This window comes from Populus alba, chromosome 4 (assembly GCF_005239225.2).
Source record: "Populus alba chromosome 4, ASM523922v2, whole genome shotgun sequence".
Lineage (NCBI taxonomy): Eukaryota > Viridiplantae > Streptophyta > Magnoliopsida > Malpighiales > Salicaceae > Populus > Populus alba.
In genome coordinates this window covers 712,670-736,198 of record NC_133287.1, presented here as the reverse complement: position 1 = coordinate 736,198, position 23,529 = coordinate 712,670, and the positions used below count along the sequence as shown (strand labels likewise).

Sequence of the window (23,529 nt, the reverse complement as noted above, 5' to 3'; positions counted from 1 at the left end):
GATAATCTATACATGTTACTTTGATGTACAAAAGAATTTTTAAAAGAATGTGAATTAGTTATGGACAGGGAGGTCTAAAACTATCAAAAAAGTTTGCTAGCAAACTCATCTATGGTGCTTCCATCTGCATGAGAAGAAGAGGATTTTCTGGCAAGATCTCTTAGTTGTGACAAGCTTCTTCCAAGCTTCAATGCAACATTCATTTCGAACATTTCTCCGTCTTCGCTTTTCTCGAAATCTCTTTGTTGAATGCTGGTTTCAATTGACTCTTCCATAAGTGTAAAGAATCCAGCACAGTTTCTGTACATTTCAACTACCATACCGATTTGGCCACCGTGCTCAAATGTATTGACTGTGCTAGCTAATGCACCAGCTGTGACAGCCACAATTGCTGCCCATGATCCATGGCCAACAAAGGCAGACCCAGCAGCTGCAATGCCAGTGAGTAATGGACCAGAGATGGCTAAGATCTTGTTAACCTTCAATGCCAAGTTGCCTAGTCTCATGTAATCTTCACTATCTTTTCTCTTTATCACTTCAATCACCTCCCTCATCTCCTCTTCAAGATCTCCACTGCACCCATTCTTTCCTTGTGTTTTGTGCTGCTTTCTTGGGGATCCTTGTGTTTTAGGCCACCAAACAGCAGGCTCAAAATTTTCAGGAAACTTTTCAATCATTTTTCCTAACAAAGGAAGAGGGTAAGCTTTATCAAGAGCCAATGTCTTCTCCATTGCATCCTTCACATCTAACGCGGTAGGATCGCGAAGAGCAAGTGTTGTTCGTATTTGGCTATAAAGTTGCTTGAACAATCTAGTGGCATTTCTTTGCTCTTCTGCTAGCTGTGAAGGCTGGATTTTGTTCATGATCAGTAACATTCCAGTAGCTGCAGAAAATAAAAGAGTAGAAGATATCTTCAAAGCCAAAAGAGGTGCGCCAACAGTACCAGCTGATGCAACACCAGCCATTGTTGCTGCCGTTAGAGTGATCATGTTAATTGAATTCAAAAGAAGTTTGTTCCAATTGTCACGTTGCTCCCCAATGTTTTTGTGCATCTCTACTCTATCAGAAACAGCTTCTAAGATTGCGTAAAGCTTGGCTGCTGCTGCAGTAGTGTTAGACTCGATTGGCTCACACTGATCTGGCCTTGTGTTTTCTAATAATGGGACTGTACTTGTGAGCCCATCTCTTAAATTCAGCTCCTCAACAAATCTTAATGGGGTTCTTGGAACTGGGAGACGAAATCTTGGAAGCTTAGGTACCGAAAGAGCAGCATTGATTCTTGCTGAACAACTACAAGAACAAGAAGAAGAGAAAAGAAAGCTTGAAGCTTGTAAAGAGGCCATATTGTATATGGTTTTTTCCCTTTGTTTTCTGAGAAGATGTAAGGGTTTTCTTTGATTATTTCTGTTCTCTGGCTTCTTCGATGTGTTTGTAATATGTAGGGTGAGAATTCAGAGGTTGATGATGAAAATGGAGGGAGGCAATGGAAGGGTATTTATAGCAACGAACATACCTGTAAAGAAAAGGTCATAGGGTTGAATTGAATATGTGACAGTTGACAAGGCACAACATTGGCTGCTGAATCTCGCATGGACCTGTTCACCACCACTTGAAGATTAATTACTTCAAAAATTCTCCCTAGCCTCGCCAGCTTCTTTGGTCTCAAGTGTGACCTTGTAAAACTTGCTCTACGTACACACATTATTATATTGTGGCATCATCACTAAAAGAAATCACAAGCTCATAATCTCTTGAATATACTTTTTATAAATATTAAACACACAAATATTATTTTTATTAAATTTAAATCAACATTTTTGTTTTAATTCTTGATTCACGATACTGAACAATTAATTTATATATCTAATACAATTTATATGAGCCGCTTGATACTTGTAAAAGTCACCACAAACAACCTACAATAATTACTGCATATCCAAATGATACACATATAAAATGTCACATAATTTACGTTATCATACCTCCACATTAAATAAATAATAAATATTTTTCTTTTTAGAACCATAAATATAAAGCTCGGATATCGACTTGAAATTTAACTTAAACCGATATAAATTGAAAAAAATAATAATTAAATTTTCTAATATAATATATGTAATTCTTTCTTCGTATGTATGCCATGTTATGAGGCAGCAATTGTAAAAATAAAATAAAAATGAAAAATATTTACATTGATGTACGTACGACATGTTTCTTAAAAAATAAAATGAAAGAAAGTGAAATTGGTGATGAAACAACTTTCAGGATGTCTTGCCCGCAAACTCATCTATGGTGCTTCCATCTACATGAGAAGAGAGGATTTTCTAGCAATATCTCTAAGCTGCGACAAGCTTCAATGCCACATTCACTTCAAACATTTCTCCTTTTCCCCTTTTCTCCAAATCCCTTTCTTGAATTGTAGATTCAATTGATCCTTCCAAAGTGTATAGAATCCTGTTAAAGGAAAAGCAATCACACGATCTGATTGAGAATGATTATACGATGTAAATATAATTAATTTTATTCTATGATCTGTTTACTTAAAATAGTACATAGGTTCTATATAAACTGTTTCCTTATGTACCATATTCTGATCAATACAGTATACAGAATTCTCAATTTAAGGAGCACAGTTTCTATACATTTCAATCACCATAGCAGCTTGGCCACCATGCTCGAAGGTATTGACGGAGCTAGATCGTGCACCTTCTGTCACTGCCACAATTACTACCCAAGATCCATGGCCTACAAAGGCTGACCCAGAAGCTGCAGTGCCAGTGAGTAATGGACCACAGATAGCTAAAATTTTGTTTGCCTTAAATGCCAAGTGGCCTAGTCTCATATAATCTTCACTGTCTTTTGTTTTTTTTGAAAGATGTGTATATTATATAAGCGTCAAAGTCTGACGGGAATAGAACAAAAGCTACGCAATATCTTAATATGGCATAAAGTCATATGAAGGATAAAGCGCAACTTCAATATCTTCACTGTCTTTTGTCTTCATCACCTCTTCAAGATCCTCACTCCACCCATTCTTTCCTTGTGTTTTCATCACCTGTTTTCTACCTGGGGATACATTTGGTTTTGGCCACCATATAGATGGCTCAGAGTTCTTCAGGGAACTTTTCAATCATACTCCCTAACAAAGGGAGAAGGTAAGCTTTATCAAGAGCCAATGTCCTCATTCCTCAAATATGGAATGCACATCTATGACCATTTATATGTAGTCGTTAGGAGTTTAAGTATAGCTGTCTTGTTGACATTTCACTTTGATTGTGTGCTTAATTTCCCATATATATTCTCTATTGTCCAATAAAATTTCTGGGAATATGATAATTGTCTTTAACTATACACCTTATGACGACGTAGCGAAGAAGAATTAATTTAACCTTAGAGCTATTTGGAGCTGAGGGTACAATATTCTCAAATGTTCTCTTGCATTTAAACCATTTATTTCCCATGCTTAGTTTTCTCGTATTGGTCATGATGAATTATTTGTCTCTTTGCTGAGATTTTTTGAAAGTGTTTGAATTAAAAAGAGTGAAATAATAAATAAGATTTTCAGAATTTAATCTTAACAGTGGCTGTTATTTACTGTTTTATTAGTAAAAAATCTAATGAAAATGTTTCTTGTAGTAGCTGGAGTTTGAGGTGTTTGAAGTGTGTTTGAAAAACAAGAGAATAAAAGAGAAAATAATATTGATACTGCACTCTTTGATTAAGAATGAATTAAAACAGAATTACTTGATTGTTGACAGCAATCTCATACATATTTATAGAAGCAAATTACAACTGAAAAAGCTAAAATAAAGCCATGATTTATTAACAAACTAGCAGATTAACAAATTACTAATGACTAGAACAAGCTATTATTATTGCAGGAAAAAATAAACTACAAACAGGATTTTTGATCGCAGCATCGTGAAGCAAACTTCAACACTCCTCCTTGTTTTAAAAAGTGCAAACTCCTAACATTTTCCTTAGATACTCAAACCTAATTAATGGAAGTGGTTCGGTAAATAAGTTAGCAAGTTGATCTTCAGACTTGCAATAAATTAAATTAATAACACCATTTTTCTGCACCTCTCGTAAAAAATAAAGCTTGATGTTGAAGTGCTTAGTCTTCCCATGAAATACTGGATTATGAGAGATTGCAATAGCAGCTTGATTGTCTACTGAAATCTCTGTTGGTTCTCTTTCCTCCATTGACAAATCACTTAAGATTTTTTGAAGCTATAGAGCCTGGTTTACTGTTGTTGTGGCTACAATAAATTCTGCTTCAGCTGTGGATTGTGCTACAATCTCCTGCATCTTTGAACCAAAGTTATTAATTATGTTCTGTTTCAGACGGAATGCCTGGAACGTCTCGTACCAATTAAAAAAACAAAACAAAATGGAACAAGTTTTACCTCGCTTAAAATCTCAGTTTGATCCGGAAATTCCGGTCAAATTTCCCTTTACATTTTAGATATCATAAGATCTCATGAATTTAGTGGTAATTCTCATCCTTGCAAAGTAATTAAGAAAGAAGTTTCTCATACTTGAACATCTTGAGGAAAAAATTGAATATCATTTGTGATAATCTATACATGTTACTTTGATGTACAAAAGGAATTTTTTAGAAGAATGTGAATTAGTTATGGACAGAGAGGTCTAATACTATCAAAAAAGTTTGCTAGCAAACTCATCTATGGTGTTTCCATCTGCGTGAGAAGAAGAGGATTTTCTGGCAAGATCTCTTAGTTGTGACAAGCTTCTTCCAAGCTTCAATGCAACATTCATTTCGAACGTTTCTCCGTCTTCGCTTTTCTCGAAATCTCTTTGTTGAATGCTGGTTTCAATTGACTCTTCCATAAGTGTAAAGAATCCAGCACAGTTTCTGTACATTTCAACTACCATACCGATTTGGCCACCGTGCTCAAATGTATTGACTGTGCTAGCTAATGCACCAGCTGTGACAGCCACAATTGCTGCCCATGATCCATGGCCAACAAAGGCAGACCCAGCAGCTGCAATGCCAGTGAGTAATGGACCAGAGATGGCTAAGATCTTGTTAACCTTCAATGCCAAGTTGCCTAGTCTCATGTAATCTTCACTATCTTTTCTCTTTATCACTTCAATCACCTCCCTCATCTCCTCTTCAAGATCTCCACTGCACCCATTCTTTCCTTGTGTTTTGTGCTGCTTTCTTGGGGATCCTTGTGTTTTAGGCCACCAAACAGCAGGCTCAAAATTTTCAGGAAACTTTTCAATCATTTTTCCTAACAAAGGAAGAGGGTAAGCTTTATCAAGCGCCAATGTCTTCTCCATTGCATCCTTCACATCTAACGCGGTAGGATCGCGAAGAGCAAGTGTTGTTCGTATTTGGCTATAAAGTTGCTTGAACAATCTAGTGGCATTTCTTTGCTCTTCTGCTAGCTGTGAAGGCTGGATTTTGTTCATGATCAGTAACATTCCAGTAGCTGCAGAAAATAAAAGAGTAGAAGATATCTGCAAAGCCAAAAGAGGTGCTCCAACCGTACCAGCTGACGCAACACCAGCCATTGTTGCTGCCGTTAGAGTGATCATGTTAATTGAATTCAAAAGAAGTTTGTTCCAATTGTCACGTTGCTCCCCAATGTTTTTGTGCATCTCTACTCTATCAGAAACAGCTTCTAAGATTGCGTAAAGCTTGGCTGCTGCTGCAGTAGTTTTAGACTCGATTGGCTCACACTGATCTGGCCTTGTGTTTTCTAATAATGGGACTGTACTTGTGTGCCCATGTCTTAAATTCAGCTCCTCAACAAATCTTAATGGGGTTCTTGGAACTGGGAGAAGAAATCTTGGAAGCTTAGGTACCGAAACAGCAGCATTGATTCTTGTTGAACAACTACAAGAACAAGAAGAAGAGAAAAGAAAGCTTGAAGCTTGAAAAGAGGCCATATTGTTTATGGTTTTTTCCCTTTGTTTTCTGAGAAGATGTAAGGGTTTTCTTTGATTATTTCTGTTCTCTGGCTTCTTCGATGTGTTTGTAATATGTAGGGTGAGAATTCAGAGGTTGATGATGAAAATGGAGGGATGCAATGGAAGGGTATTTATAGCAACGAACATACCTGTAAAGAAAAGGTCATAGGGTTGAATTGACTATGTGACAGTTGACAGGGCACAACATTGGCTGCTGAATCTCGCATGGACCTGTTCACCACCACTTGAAGATTATTTACTTCAAAAATTCTCCCTAGCCTAGCCAGCTTCTTTTGGTCTTCAAGTGTGACCTTGTAAAAACTTGCTCTACGTACACGCATATATTATATTGTGGCATCATCACTAAAGGAAATCACAAGCTAATAATCTCTTGAATATACTTTTTATAAAATATTAAACACACAAATATTATTTTTATTAAATTTAAATCAACATTTTTATTTTAATTCTTGATTCACAAAACTAAACAATTAATTTATATATCTAATACAATTTATATGACCCGTTTGATACTTGTAAAAGTCGCCACAAACAAACTACAATAATTACTGCATATCCAAATGATACACATATAAAAATGTCACACAATTTACGTTATTATACATCCATATTAAACAATTAATAAATATTTTTTTTAGAACCATAAATATAAAACTCGGATTGACTCGAAACTTAATTTAAACTGTTATTGATTGGAAAAAAAAACATGATTAATTTGATTCAAAAATGAAATTAATCCATTGACATAATCGATTCAAGTTTTAACCTAATCAATATCTATCTTTCCAATCAATTAATTTTTTTAAATATAAAATAGAAACCAACCCTCCTAACTAGTGATAATTGTTCATACCAACTGTTTTTTTTTTTTATTGGTGCTTTTTAAAAAAATTGCCATTTTTATTTTTAAGAGAGAGATTGGAGGAAAAATGTCGAATTTTTTTTTTTGTTTTCATACTAACGTTGTGTCTGGAGGTTGAGTTTTAAATATATTCTATTTATTGTCTATTCACACTCATTTCATGAAATTAAATTTTCTAATATAATATATGGTTCTTTCTTCGTATGTATGCCATGTTATGAGGCAGCAATTGTAAAAATAAAATAAAATGAAAAATATTTACATTGATGTACGTACGACATGTTTCTTGAAAAATAAAATGAAAGAAAGTGAAATCGGTGATGAAACAACTTTCAGGATGCCTTGCCCGCAAACTCATCTATGGTGCTTCCATCTACATGAGAAGAAGAGGATTTTCTAGCAAGATCTCTAAGCTGCGACAAGCTTCATCAATGCCAAATTCACTTCAAACATTTCTCCTTTTTCCCTTTTCTCCAAATCCCTTTCATGAATTGTAGATTCAATTGATCCTTCCAAAGTGTATAGAATCCTGTTAAAGGATTCTATGATCTGTTTACTTGAAATAGTACATAGGTTCTATATAAATTGTTTTCTTATGTACCATATTCTGATCAATACAATATACAGAATTCTCAATTTAAGGAGCACAGTTTCTATACATTTCAAACACCATACCAGCTTGGCCGCCATGCTCGAAGGTATTGACGGAGCTAGATCGTGCACCTTCTGTCACTGCCACAATTACTGCCCAAGATCCATGGCCTACAAAGGCTGACCCAGAAGCTGCAGTGCCAGTGAGTAGTGGACCACAGATAGCTAAAATTTTGTTTGCCTTAAATGCCAAGTGGCCTAGTCTCATATAATCTTCACTGTCTTTTGTCTTTATCACCTCTTCAAGATCTTCACTCTATTGGCACAACCCAGCATGCTATTGCTGTAAACTTCCACAATTCATGCTACAGCTAAGAAAAGAAACGTTGAAGAAAGATTGGAGACGTTGAAGGAAGATTGATATATTTATGGCAACAACCCAGCATGCTATGGTAGTTCAACCAGCTAAGGAAACTTCAACGAATTGATTGAACAAATCTTGGATTCAAAACAAGGACATAACATATCCTGGCAGAGCATATCTGAAGGGAATTCCGACCGGTGATGTACTGATAATTGCTCATCGGAGGGCAAGCACACTGACACAATATTTAACGTGGTTCGGCAAACCGCCTACATCCACGGGAGAAGCCATTTGATTATATAGGGAGAGAACAAGATTTACAACAATAGAGGAGGAGGAATCATCTCCTCTTTGGCAACTCTCAACCTCACTCTATTTCTCTCTTTTCAGTGCTGCAATGGCAGCTACTGCTGGCTGCCTTGGCAGCCCACTCTCTCCTACATTTCTCACATCTTTCTTTCTCTCAACTCTCTCTCATTTAGCTCTCTACACTTAGTGCCTATTTATAGCAGGAATGGTGGCTTCTCTTCTTCATTTTCCAGCAGCTGCAGCTGCAGTCAATGGTGGCTGCCATCTTCTTCAACAAAGGCTGCTGGTCAATGGTAATGTTAGGCACATTAAATGGCAACACACCTAACAAACCTAACAATCACCCCCTTTGACATTTATATGGGCAATTGTCCTCTTGCTTCTTCAGCACAATCTTGCATCCTGCAGCTCTTCCAAGCTTACCATTCCAAGAGCGTCTCCGGCCAAGTTTACAGGTACTCGCCAAACCTTTCAATCACCAGAGTCAACTAAGCACCCCTTTGCTCACTCCAAAGGATCACTTCAACCAGATGGTTTGTTACATCTCATCTGAAGAGTGTTTAATGTTTGTCTCTGGAACAACATTCCCTTCAAGCATATCAACCATGCTGGGCCCGGAATGATTTATCAAGCCTTACATCAAGGCTTACAACACCCCCTCAAACTGATATTCCCAAGTGCGACAGTCATTGAGTATTTTAATGTGATCACGAGCTCACCACTCTTCCAAGAGTCTACTCATCCAGGAGTTGCGTCTGCCCTCTGTTCCACCTTAGGAACCACGCCTTACTTCTCCATGAGTCTCTCACTCTTAGTCTCAAGAGTTCGGGTAGCTATCCACCTTTACTTATGGGGGCAGCCCATTACAGATTGATCCATATCAATCTTCATACTCTGAGTATTACAATGCCATCTCCGAGCTCACCACCTTGACAAGAGTCAACTTGTTCCCGGAACCTGCGCATGCCCTCTGCTCCTTCATAGCAGTCGCGTCTTAATGCTCCACAAGTCACCCACTTATTGTTCAAGGCAAATGTCTTCTAGCTCATTGATCTTTAGCATGGGGGCAATATCCATGAAAGTCAATCCTGCATTTGTCTTCATACTCATCATAGCCACTTCATTGGCTATACACTTGTCCACTCATATCTGGCCATCACATCGGCTCTGGGGCGTTCTGAATTGGGGCTTCTATCCTGGCCCCCACACCTTCTCCTCGGGTGTCTCCACTCGTCGTCATGTGGCGGTCTAAATCTGGGCTCATATTGCGGCCCTCACACCTTCTCCTGAGGTGTCTCCGCTCGTCGTCATGCAACGGTCTAAATCTGGGCTCTTATTATGGCCCCCACACCTTCTTCTGAGGTGTCTCCGCTCGTCATCATGCGGCAGTTTAAATCTGGGGCTCCTATCATGGCCCACACACCTTCTTTTGAGGTGTCTCCGCTCGTCGTCATGCAGCGGTTTGAATCTGGGCTCACTTTATGGCCCTCACACCATCTATCCGAGGTGTTTCTGCTCGTCATGAGACGGCCTGAACATGGACTTATATCAAGGTCCTCACACCTTTCATCTGAGGTGTCTCCGTCTGTCATCATGAGACGACCTGATCTTGGACTCATATCATGGTCCTCACACCTTCTGTCTAAGGTGTCTTCGCCTGTCGTCATGAGACGGTCTGAACATGGACTCATATCATGGTCCTCACACCTTTCATCTGAGGTGTCTCTGCCTGTCATCATGAGACGACCTGATCTTGGACTCATATCATGGTCCTCACACCTTCTGTCTGAGGTGTCTTCGCCTGTCGTCATGGGGCGGTCTGAACCAAGTCTCTAATCTTGGCCCACACACCTTCCATCTGAGGTGTCTATACTCGTCATCATGAAACGGCCACATCCTCCTTCATAAGGGATGTCTCTAGTGGCTCCAAGATTCTCTACCACCATGTGGACTTGGGAGAGATCACTACCACTGATCACATAGAAAGAGAGAGTTGCGGTGCACTCTACGCAATCTTCCATCTCATTTTCTATGTTTGGAGCTTCTATGCCTTTCTGTTTGATAGCTCCACCCACACCAACTCTCTTTGGTGTCTTCGCCTTTCATCATAGGCGGTCGCCTTTTGTCACAGGCGTTTGCACCCCCTCAATTAGGTGCCTTTGCAACAACTCATCTTTCCATCCTTGCATGCATTGGAAAGGTCCTCGCTTGTTGCCTTTATCAAGAGCACAAGAGACTTCCTGTTGTACAACTTTTTCTCATAGTCTCTGCTCTAAGCTTCATCTAGGAACTCTTCTTCTCCTTGCACCTATTGTCTCATAACAGTACCTCGTTGGATCCTCCGGGTACTTCTGCACAATCTCCGTGTGCTCTCGTGCAATTTCAGTTCTCCAGATTTTTCCCTATTCTTTGCTTTTATGTTTGACAGCAGCTCATCCCGTCACAACATCTGTCCAAGTCAAAATAGGGTGCCAATCTTTATCCCCTTGCTGTATTTCTCTTCCATTATCAGGGTCTTCATCAATTCTCCCTTCAAGAAATCACAGTCACCAAATCTAACTTCTTTGGAGAAATCACCACTCCATCAGATCCTTGATCATACGGAACCCAATTGTTCCCTTTGTGCCGTCATCCTGCTAGTCTTCAACAGTTTCATAACAAACTGTCACATATACAAATAATTAGTACTGTGTGGATGATCCTTCAACTAAGCAAGTTCCCAGGAAAGATTTGGAGGGGTCACACTGGTCCCGCTTAAAACCCAATCTCCTAGACAGAACTTCTTAGAACGTATCTATCCACACGTACTGCCTTTTTGTATATACAACCATTTGCTAGCTTTGTTGCGGCTTTCCTTTACAAGTGATCTGGGGTATCCTGGTTTTATACCTGATTTCTCAACATCTGGCGAGACTACCAGTGCTTAGATTCGTCAAGATTGGTCTTCATCAGTTTTCACTCTACACCTCTAAATGTCCACATAACCGGGTGTCCAGAGTGTCCCAATTTTACCTTCCATCAAGGCATTACATTTTCCCACTTAATAGTTCAGCACATATAATTGGGTAAACATGTGCACCTTCTTCTTCTTCATCTCCATCGACCACCATGATGACCTTCAGATGCCTCCTAATCGGGCAATCTCTCTTTAATAATTCACCACCGCCATTTTGGTCTCGAATTTCAACGATCGGACCGTACCATTGCATCCGGAATGATCAAATTAGCTGGAAACATGTCTTGAATCGTCCAAATCGCACATCAGACGGCTACGATTTGATCAAAACAATTCTGGCCTAATTAACGGCTCAGATTCAATCTTAGATCTGGTTGCACGTAGGATCAGCTACACTGGATCCTATCCCTCGGCTCACGGCTCGGCTCGGCTCCAATTTGGCTTGGCTCGTGGCTGATGACGTGGCAGGTGGGCCCCTATGCTGACATGTAGGATCAGCTTTTGCTGACTGTGTATGCTGATGTCATCCTTGCATCATGCTGATGTCATCCTTTGCATGGCACTTCACTGTTCATGTCTACTGTTCACATGGGTCGGGTCAACTGGTATTCGGGTCGGGTCAACTCATCCGGGTGAAGAAGACGCGTGGGCGCGTCTGCGCGCGTGGCCCGCCACCTCACCGGAGAGTGATGGAGAGTGCGGCCATGTCCGACGTCCGAGTTTGACGCCGTTTTCACCAGTGGCTTCGTGTCGTCCTCCTCTACACGATGGTATGGTCAAAACATAATTTTGACAACTTTCATTTTTGAGCAAAAATCAAACACCACTTCAAACCATATGCTCTGATACCAATTGAAGGGAATTCCGACCGGTGATGTACTGATAATTGATCATCGGAGGGCAAGCACACTGACACAATATTTAACGTGGTTCGGCAAACCGCCTACATCCACGGGAGAAGCCATTTGATTATATAGGGAGAGAACAAGATTTACAACAATAGAGGAGGAGGAATCATCTCCTCTTTGGCAACTCTCAACCTCACTCTATTTCTCTCTTTTCAGTGCTGCAATGGCAGCTACTGCTGGCTGCCTTGGCAGCCCACTCTCTCCTACATTTCTCACATCTTTCTTTCTCTCAACTCTCTCTCATTTAGCTCTCTACACTTAGTGCCTATTTATAGCAGGAATGGTGGCTTCTCTTCTTCATTTTCCAGCAGCTGCAGCTGCAGTCAATGGTGGCTGCCATCTTCTTCAACAAAGGCTGCTGGTCAATGGTAATGTTAGGCACATTAAATGGCAAACAATATCTTGGAATATTAATACAGCTTTAATGTAATTACCATTCCTGGCAGAGCATATCATGGAGATTTAATATATTTACCTCTCCTTGTTTATCAAGAGCCAATGTTTTCTCCATGGCATCCTTCACATCTAACTCCTTACGATCACGAAGAGCAAGTGTAGTTTCTAATTGGCTATAAAGCTGCTTGAACAATCTTGTGGCATTTATTTGCTCTTCTGGTGTGAAGGTTAGATTTTGTCCACGATATATAAGTAACATTAATTCCGTTAGCTGCAGAAAATAAAACAGTTGGTGATAACTTCAAAGCGACAACGGGATCTCCTGCTGCTACACCAGCCATGGTTGTAGCTGTTAGAGTAATCATTTCGATTGCTTCATATTGATGATCTGGTCTCGCGTTCCGTAACGGGATTATACTTGTGAATCCATCGTCACTTAAATTCAGTTTAATATATTTAGAGAAAATTTAATAAATCTTTTTAGATTCTGGCCAAAGTACCTTGAATCCAAAAAACAAAAAAATAAAAAGAAGAGAAAAAAATAATAATTTAATCACCATATGAATCCCGAATTTTTTTCATCTCAACAGAAAGACGCAGCTTGCCATATTGTAATTCTTATGGTCTCAAATTCCAATTTCTTTTGCCACAATTGTAAGCAAGTAGATGAAGTATTTTTCCCTTGCAGCTTTGAATATTGTCCATCAATTGTAATTCTTTACTAGTTCATCAGTCCTTGTTTTTGCCAAACGTTAACTAGCAATGCCCGTACGTTAAAGAGAATCACAGCCATTAAAAGGCAAAAAAAAACTGCTATAGTGATATTTGAAAAGTCAAAGGGGTCAATAAGATTAAGACGTAAAGAGTATTAAAGAAGGAAAAAACCATATTCTACAAACAAAAAAAAAACGAAAATTTTATGATCAACCGTATTAATTAATGTTACTTTTAATTTCATTCATGGAATCCTAAGATCCAAGCAAGATTAGAGTATGCATAAAAGACTGCTGATATTATATCCAAGAATAATCTTACAAAATTACAATTTGAAACCAACAAAAAAAAAATATTCTTAGATACTTGGTACTTGGACATTGTTAGCAACAATACCTTGTCCAAAAAGGACATTGATCCTAATTTGATGGCATTGCCCTTGAATTTGGGTACAACATCTTTACAATGCTTCAACTATCCTTTCAGTAAATATTTCAATAGCCAATTGGAGATCTGAGTCTTATTGTTGATATATATGTGCAAATATTTCTACATTATATTATGCAATTATTTCCACATTTCAAGTTTTCTTACTTAAGCCTAAATATCTTCTCTGGATGCCTCGTCTACTTCAAAGTCACATGTAGAAGTGATCTCATAAATGGCAGTCCATTTGATCTTATGATAAAAATGAAATCTAAAGAATACTTTCATAAAAATGTCAAAGTTATTGGGTATCAGGAGAGACATCAGCAATTTTTTCTTTTCTTTTTTTTTGACCTTACAAATTATCTCACATGTAGAAGTGATCTCATAGATGGCAGTCCATTTAATCTTATGATAAAAATGTGGAAAGGACTAAGATTTTTGGAAATCTCAAGAATACTTATCTCCACATATCATTTACTTGCTAATTGGGTTTAAGATTTTAAAAAAAAAAAACCTGTGGGAAATCAGATTTTCTTGGTATAGTTCAACAAATGAATGGAAGCATTCGCAATGTCTGCAATATTTTATATGCAACAGTAAGAATCTTGGACTTGCTTACAAGTTTTTGAGGTTAGAGGCCTGAGAGAAGCCACTTTGTACAAGGAATTGGTCTTGAAAATAATAAAACAAAGTGATTGGTTATGGACCAAAAAAAAATCTACTTTCAAAATAGCTTGCTAGCAAACTCATCTATGCTTGTTCCATCAGCATGAGAAGAAGATGATTTTCTAGCAAGATCTTTAAGCTGTGACAAGCTTCTTCCAAGTTTCAATGCTACATTCATTTCAAACATTTCTCCTTCCCTTTTCTCCAAATCCCCTTCTTGAATTGTAGATTCAATTGATTCTTCCAAAAGTGTAAAGAATCCAGCGCAGTTTCTATACATTTCAACCACCATACCAACTTGGCCACCATGCTCGAAGGTATTGACCGTGCTAGCTAATGCTCCTGCTGTCACTGCCACTATTGCTGCCCAAGATCCATGACCTACAAAGGCAGACCCAACAGCTGCAATGCCAGTGAGTAATGGACCTGAGATCGCTAAGATTTTGTTTACCTTCAATGCCAAGTTGCCAAGCCTCATATAATCTTCACTGTCTTTTTTCTTTATCACTTCAATCACCTCCCTCATCTCCTCTTGAAGATCTTCACTCCACCCATTCTTTCCTTGTGTAGTCACCTTTTTAGGCTGTTTCCTACCTTGGGTCTCATTTGATTTAGGCCACCACACAGCAGGCTCAAATTTTTCAGGGAACTTTGCAATCATGCTCCCTAACAAAGGAAGAGGGTAAGCTTTATCAAGAGCCAATGTTTTCTCCATGGCATCCTTCACATCTAACTCCGTAGGATCACGAAGAGCAAGTGTAGTTTGTATTTGTCTATAAAGTTGCTTGAACAATCTTGTGGCATTTCTTTGCTCTTCTGCAAGCTGTGAAGGTTGGATTTTGTTCATGATCAGTAACATTCCAGTAGCTGCAGAAAATAAAAGCGTTGATGATAGCTTCAAAGCTAAAAGAGGAGCTCCTGCTGATACACCAGCCATGGTTGCAGCTGTAAGAATGATCATGTTAATTGAATCCAAAAGAAGTTTGTTCCAATTGTCACGTTGCTCCCCAATGTTTTTGTGCATCTCTACTCTATCTGCAACGGCTTCCAAGATGGCATAAAGCTTGACTGTTGCTCTAGTAGTTGTTGGTTCTTGATCAATTCTTGTGTTAGTGGCAGTATTCTTCTCTATTGGGATTGTACTTTTGAGCCCATCTCTTAAATTCAGTTCCTCAACTACATTTAATGCATTTCTTGGAACTGAAATACGAATTCCTGGGAGCTTAGGTACAGAAATGGCAGCATTGATTCTTGTTGAACAATTACAAGAGACAAGAAAGCTTGAAGCTTGTAAAGAGGCCATATTAATGTATATGGATTTCCCTTTTCTTTTTTGAGAAAATGTGTCGGCTTTCTAATTTCTTTGGCTTCTCTAATATGTTTGTGATATGTAGGATGAGAATTCAGAGGTTGATGATGAAAATGGAGGGAGGCAGTGAAAGGTTTTTATAGTAACGAACATAACTGAAAAAGAAAAGGTCTTACGGGTTGAATTGACCGCTGCATGCATGACTTAGTTGACGAGGCATAATGGCGCCCGACCGGACCCATTCACCCTCTTGAAAACTTTGTCTCCTTCAAAATTCACCCTTCAGCCTATATAGCTTTACTGGGTCTTAGGCGAGACATTGTAAAACTTGATCAACCTACGTTATTACCATTTAAATTGATCAATTCTGTTGTTATAATATATGTTTTCTCAATTTCTTGACATCATTGCTCATGCAAGATTCTTCTTGTCTATATATAACAAGTAGTGGAATTATATAATGATCTGATCAATTCTGCTTGTTTAGTGACATGACCTAGATAATATATATAATTATTGATTTGTTCAAAAATAAATCTAAATAATATCAGAACTCCTTACTATCAAATGTGGTAAAGTTTGATTTTTCTTTACCCTTAACCTCAATCATATATATATATATATATATGAATTCTTGAATCTTGATACATACAATATATTTTTAATAAAAAAAATAGACTTGATTTACTTAACTAATATTTGCATAATTATAAGAAAGATAGACATACGAAAGAAAAATAAATTCTTATATTTTTTCATAGATTAAATGTGATTTTTTTCTTTTTATATTTGTTTATTTTTTAATGCTGTAAGTATTGATAATTATAAATTGTCATAAATACTACATGATTGCTAAACCAAATAAAAAAAAAAGTTTGTTTAATATTTTTTGCGGGTACGAATTAAATTATAATTCCATTGTAAAAATATCTTTATTTATTCTCTAAAAATAATACAAAGTAATATAGGAAACTCTTAATTCTTACAATCAAGATGCTGATAGACAAAAAGTTATAGTTATTATAATGAAATTAAATCGCAATAATTTGACATTTTCAAGTTCTCGTTCATAAAAAAAATGGAGGGGGTTAGCAAATCACTATCTTGACCAAGTAAACAATTTGCGATAAGGTTGCAGTTTATATTGATATTTCCATGTTGTCATGAATATAGTCAAACGACTCAAACCCTTGGAGCTCATGTCACAATTGGCAGTCCTTTCTCAGCCAAGCATCAGACACTAATCTTTTTATAATATATATATATAATATATATATGTTAATAAAATTTAAATTTTATTTTATTTTTTTAATTAATATTATTTATTTTTAAATTTTAGATATTTTTAATATTCTATATGAAAAATTATTTTTAAAAAAATAAAAAAATATTATTTTAATATATTTTTAAAATAAAATATATTTTAAAAAATAATATAACTAACACTCCCAATCAAGTTCTACCTGACACCTACTGTCATAACCCAATTTTTGACCATTTTATTTTTATTTTATTTACTGAAAAGGATAAAAAAAATTGATGAAAAAAAATTGATCAAAAACAAGTAAAATGAAATAAATGATGAATGAATTAAAATTTGGGTTAATGGCAATATGATTGGAAGTTTTTGGAGTTTAATTAAAACTTTGGAAATTAATCTAATTAAGCTTTAAAATTAATGGAATTCATCCAATCAAGGATTTAATTGGAGAATTAATAAGTTGTGAGACTTAATTGAGCTTGGACTTAATTTAATTAATACAATTAAGGGTTTAATTGGAGAATTGATAAGTTTTGAGACTTAATTGAGCTTGAAATTAATTTAATTAATCCAATTAAGGGCTTAATTGGAGAATTCATAAGTTTTGAGACTTAATTGAGCTTGGAATTAATTTAATTAAGGGTTTAATTGGAGAATTGATAAGTTTTGAGACTTAATTGAGCTTGAAATTAATTTAATTAATCCAATTAAGGGCTTAATTGGAGAATTCATAAGTTTTGAGACTTAATTGAGCTTGGAATTAATTTAATTAAGGGTTTAATTGGAGAATTGATAAGTTTGGAGACTTAATTGGACTTGGATTTAATTGAATTAATGAAATCAGGGACTTAATTGAAGAATTATCAAAGTTTGGGGTTAATTGGGGGCAAAATGGCAATAGATTAGAGTCCAAGGAATGTTTTAAAAAAAGGCCGAAATAAAGGGATCCAATTACAATTGTATCCAGGGGCATTATTGCATGATTTCAGGCTTCAAGGACAAAATGCAAATGGCCATTAAACACCCCACTGTTCATCTCCTCCATCCCGACTCAACAGAAACGGCAGAGAACGTGGCAACGTTTTTGCCCACGATGTGCCATTAATGCATGCTAGGAGGTGTAAGGTTGCTCGGTTGCTTATAAAGAGGAGCACAACAAAGGAAAAAGCAGAAAAAAACGAGGGGGGAAAGACAGGGAGAGGGACAGAACTGAGGGTGAAAAAACCAGTAGACTGGGGGAGAAGAAACGAAAACATGGGAGGAGACTAAGGGGAAGAGACAGAACTGAGGAAAAAGAAAGAAAAAAAAAGAGCAGACCCGAGAAAAAGATAGAACCGGGGGAATCACAGAGAACGAACGAAACAGAGCAACCACAGACGGCAAAAAAAAAAACGAGAAAAAAACACTGGAAATAGAGACGGGAAGAAACAGAACACAACGGGGAAGCTGACGAAACAGACCCAGAACAGAGGAGGATTTTGGGAACCGAAGACAAGAGGAAGCCTGGACATAGACGAAAACAGGGGATTTTTGGGACGAAACAGAGACAAAAAAAACGAAGAGGAAGACCGGAGGGGAAGCGAACAAAAAAAGGCAGAAACACCGAGAACAAAACAATTCACGAAGAACTGGGGGACAAACGAAAAAGAACGAAAAAACTGACAAGAAGCAAGGAGGGAGAAGACACCGCCCGGTCGTCACCTTCGTCTTCATCTTCACGCACGGCTGCTCCAGGTAAGCTCCCGGTTTCCCTTCTCTTTTGTATTTGCATTTTAATTCACGTTGTGCATGCAAATACAGTTTACATCAGTAATTTTAATTGTGCTTGTACTGTGATTTCTTAACCAACCGGGGTCACTGGCTGGGCCAATGACCCGGCGAGGCCTACTCGGTCCAGCCCAAAAAAATAAAAAAATAAATAAAAAATAGAAAAAACAAAAAAAGTTGAAAGAATAAAAAATGTGTATGCATGATTAAAAATAATGTAAATTTGTTGGTTTATTCACTGACGCCAGAGTCAGGAATAAAAATACCGGTTTAAATGTATATTATTTTTATTCGTTGTATTTTATTTTATTTAGCCAGATAAATAAAAAATATGTGCATGCGTAAAAATAAATTTGTTTTTATTTATTTATTCACGGATGCTAGAGTAGGGAATAAAAAAATATTGATCTAATTTTTTTTCGTAACTATGAATTTTTACCAACGCTAGAGTTGGAATTATTCAAGCTCGAATATTTACTGGCGCCAGAGTCAGGAATATTGTAAACAAATCATCACAGCATAAATTAATAAATATTTAGCAATTTAAGACAAAACCAACAATGCAGTCTGCCTTAGGCAGAACGTTTAAGGGGTGATAATATCTTCCCTTTTATGTAACCAATCCCGAGCCATAGAATCTCTGTTGACCAGTTAGGGTTCCTAGTGACCATAATACTAGGTGGCGACTCCTCAAACGAGACATTTTTCCTTAAAAGAACCGGATGCCAGAAATCTGTTCTTTTTCCATAATAATCAAGAGAATTAATTTTTTTTAGGGCCGCCGCGATGTCGGGTGCGACACCTACGACAGCTCTAACTTCCCACTTGTCACTTTCTTATGTCTTTGTCTGATATTTTTTAGAGCGAGTCACTGGTCAAGTTAACGAGAGGAAGTTGGGTGAGAGTGATTAGTACAGAAGGTTGAGTCTTTCTTGCTCAATTTTACAGGCAAATGTAATATAAAAAATGGGGTCAGTAGCGAAGGGAGGACTGCAACAGTACTTGTTACAACTTCAACAGCACCCCTTGAGGACTAAGTTATATATTTGATGTCAAATCTCTTTCTTTGTTATGTGTTTTTTTGTTTGTTTTGGATTTGTTTTTGATTGAGGAAGGAAGTGATTGAAGTTTGAATTTTTTACTAGTTTTTTCAATTTTTTTGGGCTTCATTTTTTATGGGGTATTTGATTGAGGGAAGAATGTGATGAAAGTTTGGATCTTTTCAATTTTTTGGGTTTTTTCTTAAGATGGGGAATTGAGGTCAACTACCCTCTTGATGATTGCATTTGTGTTATGAAAAATTGAGATCCACATTTGTAAATGAATGACCTTTTTGAATTTGTAATATGATCGGATTTTGTAAGAAATATTTGTGTAATGCAGGCAATTACAACAGGGGTGTTGTCAGCTGTCAGTGACATAGTAGCACAGAAACTCTCTGGCATACAGAAACTTCAAATTAAAAGGATTTTGCTCAAAGTGGTATAAGCTTCTTTCTCATTTCGTTACCTTCAATTCGTTTTCCAATGAACTGTGAGTGAGCAGTGTGAGTTTTATTGGTTCCAGTTTCTTTTTCCCTTTGATTTTTGTTGTAGAATACTGTAACTTCATTGATCGGAATCTTAGCAATTTATGTGTTAGGACTCAGGAGTAGGCCAAATTCTATTGATAGGAAATAATAGGAAAGCTGAGACTTTGGTGGAAGTTTGGATTATCAGTTCAATGAAGTCGACTTATTTCAGGGAATTGCTCTTAGTTGTAGACTGGTATACTGTGATAGAGGATTCACAACTTTGCACTGGTTTGTAAATTGTTTCTTCTGTTTCGAAGTTGAATCATATTATTTCTGGAAAATGGGAGTATATTGCTTGGTGGATATGTATCAAATAGTTAAGAACTGTTGCAAACATAGAAAGGAAATTGTGATTGAAAAACCACGAATCCATGGGGAGGGATGGGGAGTTTTGGTATTTGTTTCTCTACACTAATTTGCCTTTGTTCACAATACCTGTACAAACATAAGCAAACTGTAGAGAAGCTGATGTTACTAACCTGTTTAAAAGTGTGGTTGTGGTTGCTTTTCAAAGTGTTTTTACTCATAAATGTAATCAAAATAATATATTATTTTATTTTTTTAAAAAATTATTTTTGATATTAATGCATCAAAATGATCTAAAAACATATTAATTTGAAGCAAAGAAAAAAAATAAAAATGTTTTAATTTTTTCAAAAGCACTTTTGAAATGTAAAAACAAACAGGGTTAGATCAACCACAAAATCTGCTCAGATTTACAATACTTGTGGAGCAGTGAGATTTTTATACCAATTCCAAGTGCTTCGAAGGCATTACTCCTCCTTTGTCACTTATGATCATACTCCTGTCTGATTTTTAATTGTAAAACAATGCTGCCATTTATTTCTTGCTACTTATGAACTTTTTATCCTGTTGTTTAACTTTGATCACTTCCTGCTAAATACCAAGAAATGCATCTAACAAGCATTTTGCACACCGAAATGATGAAATCTACCTATATTTCATTCCATGAATCTGGTCTTTCAGTCCGTGTTTTCAGTTTCAATTGTAGTTGAATTGACCATAGCAAAGCCAAATAGTGATTCCCTGGTAGCATGCATAAACTAAAGCAAAGTTGGGTTCTTAAATGCATTAAATAGTTGTGAATAGTCTGAGTTGTATGCATGTCAGCTGCTGGTATGTTAATTCACATTTGCGTATCTATTGTTACATTTTTTCTTCTCTTTTTACAATCATCCACCCTAACGTGGCTAAATGCAGCTTTTTGGGTTTGGATATCTGGGACCATTCGGGCATTTCCTACATTTAATGCTGGAAAAAATGTTATAGGGAAAGAAGGATACCGCAACAGTTGCCAAGAAGGTATGCTCTACCTTTATGGCTCTATTGTAAAATTCTGTACTCATAACTCTTCTATCGTGGATTGGTAACCTTCCTATCATATTACCAATGCTGTTTTCAATTCATTCTACCTTAATTATGTTCTTTATATTTCAGTAACCCTTAATGCCTACTAAATTAAATAACCATTCTAAAATGCTGAATCCAATTGTTTCAGGTGGCTGTGGAGCAGTTGACAGCTTCTCCTTGGAACAACTTGGTTTTCATGATTGATTATGAGATGGTTATTGACGGTAAGTCTGTATCGGCTCATCTTAGACTCACAACTCCGCAAAGCTGCAATCCTATCTGATTACCTTAGGGTTGGCTTTTCTAAGCTCTTATGTCCATAAAGTGTGGTATGACACACTAAAAACTACATTGGTGAAGTTATAAGTCCATATCCATGGAAAAGAATTTGTAGCAAAACAAAGGGATTAACATATAAACTGGTTTCTTGCACTACTCAAGAATCATAATCCCAATGTAAGCTTTGTTCTGTTTTTCAATTCTAAGTAGTCATGCATGAATTTTAAACTCAAAAGAACTGTCAAATTGTAAAAGAAGTTAGCTCAGAAGAAGCATTCGTTGGCTAGGTTTACAAAAACTTTTACAAAAACTTTCATACAGGCATGAGGAAATGATATATTGATTCAGTTGTTTGTTGCATGACAAACAAGCACATCATTGCTGCTTATCATCTAACTAGAAACATGAAATGCAGGAAGACCCTGGATGCAAGTGAAAACCAAACTAAAAAAGGAATACCCAACAGTGCAGTTCACATCATGGACGGTATTGCTCTTTCCTCATTACAATCAATGCAATTTGTTACATTAAAAAGAAAAATCCACTCATTGTCATGAAACTTTGATAGATGAAAAAAACGTAGTTCTGGCCAGTCGTTGGGTGGGTAAATCACCAGTACATGCCACTGCAGTTTCGTGTTATTTTCCACAACCTTATCGCAGTAGGCTGGTATTTACTTCGTCTCCAACCCACTCTTCTCTACTTCAAATTTTCTTTATCAAATTTTACAGAAAATGAGATTGGATTCCTTTTCCTCCTTAATGTCATTTTCAGGGGAATATTTCTAAATCTCCGATCAAAGTCAATGGCATTGACCAAAGGTTAACATAAGAACAGAAATCACCAAAGATGAATAATGCTTCCTGTTGCATGAACATAGTGTGTGGCTAGCACATTGTTTTGAGCAACCATAAACTCAGCAATATTAGGCCTTCAATTATTTGTGTAATGTGTGATGGATATTGATGAAATTTTGTTTGGGAAATGTTATCTCTTCTCTCTCACTCTGTTTTTTGTTTTTTTTACTTTACTAATGAATGATTTTTTGTGATTTTCAGTATGTTCTGTGTCATGAACCGAGTGCTTTACCCCAAATTTCTTTCCTTCGTGTGAATTCTTGTTGAACAGCCAATCCTGTGATCTCTACAACTTAAATGATAGGGGCCAATTTGATAGACTAGTCTGTATTTTACTACATTTCAGTTGTTCTATACTATATGCTCATGTCGGCCTGACATTGACATAGGGAAGCTTGACACAATCTCGTCCTTCAGCACTCTTGTTCAAGATAGACAGAATCTGAAAAGCTTGCATGCAAGTCCAAGATTTTTTTACTTTTTTAGTATTACATTATAATATGGCCTTTACTTCCAAATGTCAACGCCTAGAGTTGTTTAATTATGCTGACTAATTCTCTTTTCCTACTGCTATAGCAGGGTGTGTATATGACATAGTCCGTCGATCAGGCGTGGCTATAAAAAAATTCAAATTGTGATTCATATGGAAATAAAAAAACATTTATCTTGCAGCTTTATAGCTACTTTCGTGGCTTTCAAGTTTCAAGTAATTGCTTGCTGCTTTGGATAATTTCTTGTACCTGGAATCGGTTGAGATATCGGACTTTAGGCGCATAAGAAAAAAAGAAGAGAGAAGAGCATGAGAATACAGAGTATCTATAATCATATAAGCCTCATATCAAGTGAACACTAATTAAACCACATTTCTTTCTGGCGGTGGTCGGAGAAGTTCAGTTTCTAAAAATCTCATGTTAAAGGAAAGAGGGGCCTCATCAACCTATCTTTCAACAAGG

At 36.9% G+C, this 23,529-nt stretch overlaps 3 protein-coding genes across 4 annotated transcripts in view; 1 reads left to right on the top strand and 2 right to left on the bottom strand.

Moving 5' to 3' along the window:
• The window catches only part of LOC118050904 (peroxisomal membrane protein PMP22-like), a 56,611-nt gene extending 33,352 nt beyond the window's left edge, over nucleotides 1-23,259 (top strand). Inside the window, exons 1-7 of one of the 2 annotated variants that reach the window (XR_012169623.1) lie at nucleotides 19,305-19,547; nucleotides 19,880-19,978; nucleotides 21,291-21,392; nucleotides 21,589-21,664; nucleotides 22,135-22,205; nucleotides 22,288-22,388; nucleotides 22,494-22,772. Coding sequence is in view for 1 of the 2 variants with exons in the window: in XM_073408555.1 (XP_073264656.1) it covers nucleotides 21,589-21,664; nucleotides 22,135-22,205; nucleotides 22,778-22,843 (213 nt within the window). In the remaining variant the exon portion in view is untranslated. The other variant, XM_073408555.1, reaches the window with a different exon arrangement.
• LOC118050890 (probable F-box protein At4g22030) lies at nucleotides 75-1,440 on the bottom strand. Its single transcript, XM_035061359.2, has one exon. It carries the CDS (start codon nucleotides 1,341-1,343, stop codon nucleotides 84-86), a length of 1,260 nt encoding a protein of 419 aa, XP_034917250.1. The 5' UTR covers nucleotides 1,344-1,440; the 3' UTR covers nucleotides 75-83.
• LOC118050893 (probable F-box protein At4g22030) lies at nucleotides 4,663-5,996 on the bottom strand. The gene has a single exon (XM_035061362.1). The coding sequence runs from the start codon at nucleotides 5,920-5,922 to the stop codon at nucleotides 4,663-4,665; it is 1,260 nt and encodes a 419-aa protein (XP_034917253.1). The 5' UTR covers nucleotides 5,923-5,996.
• Nucleotides 23,260-23,529: the final 270 nt, after the last annotated feature.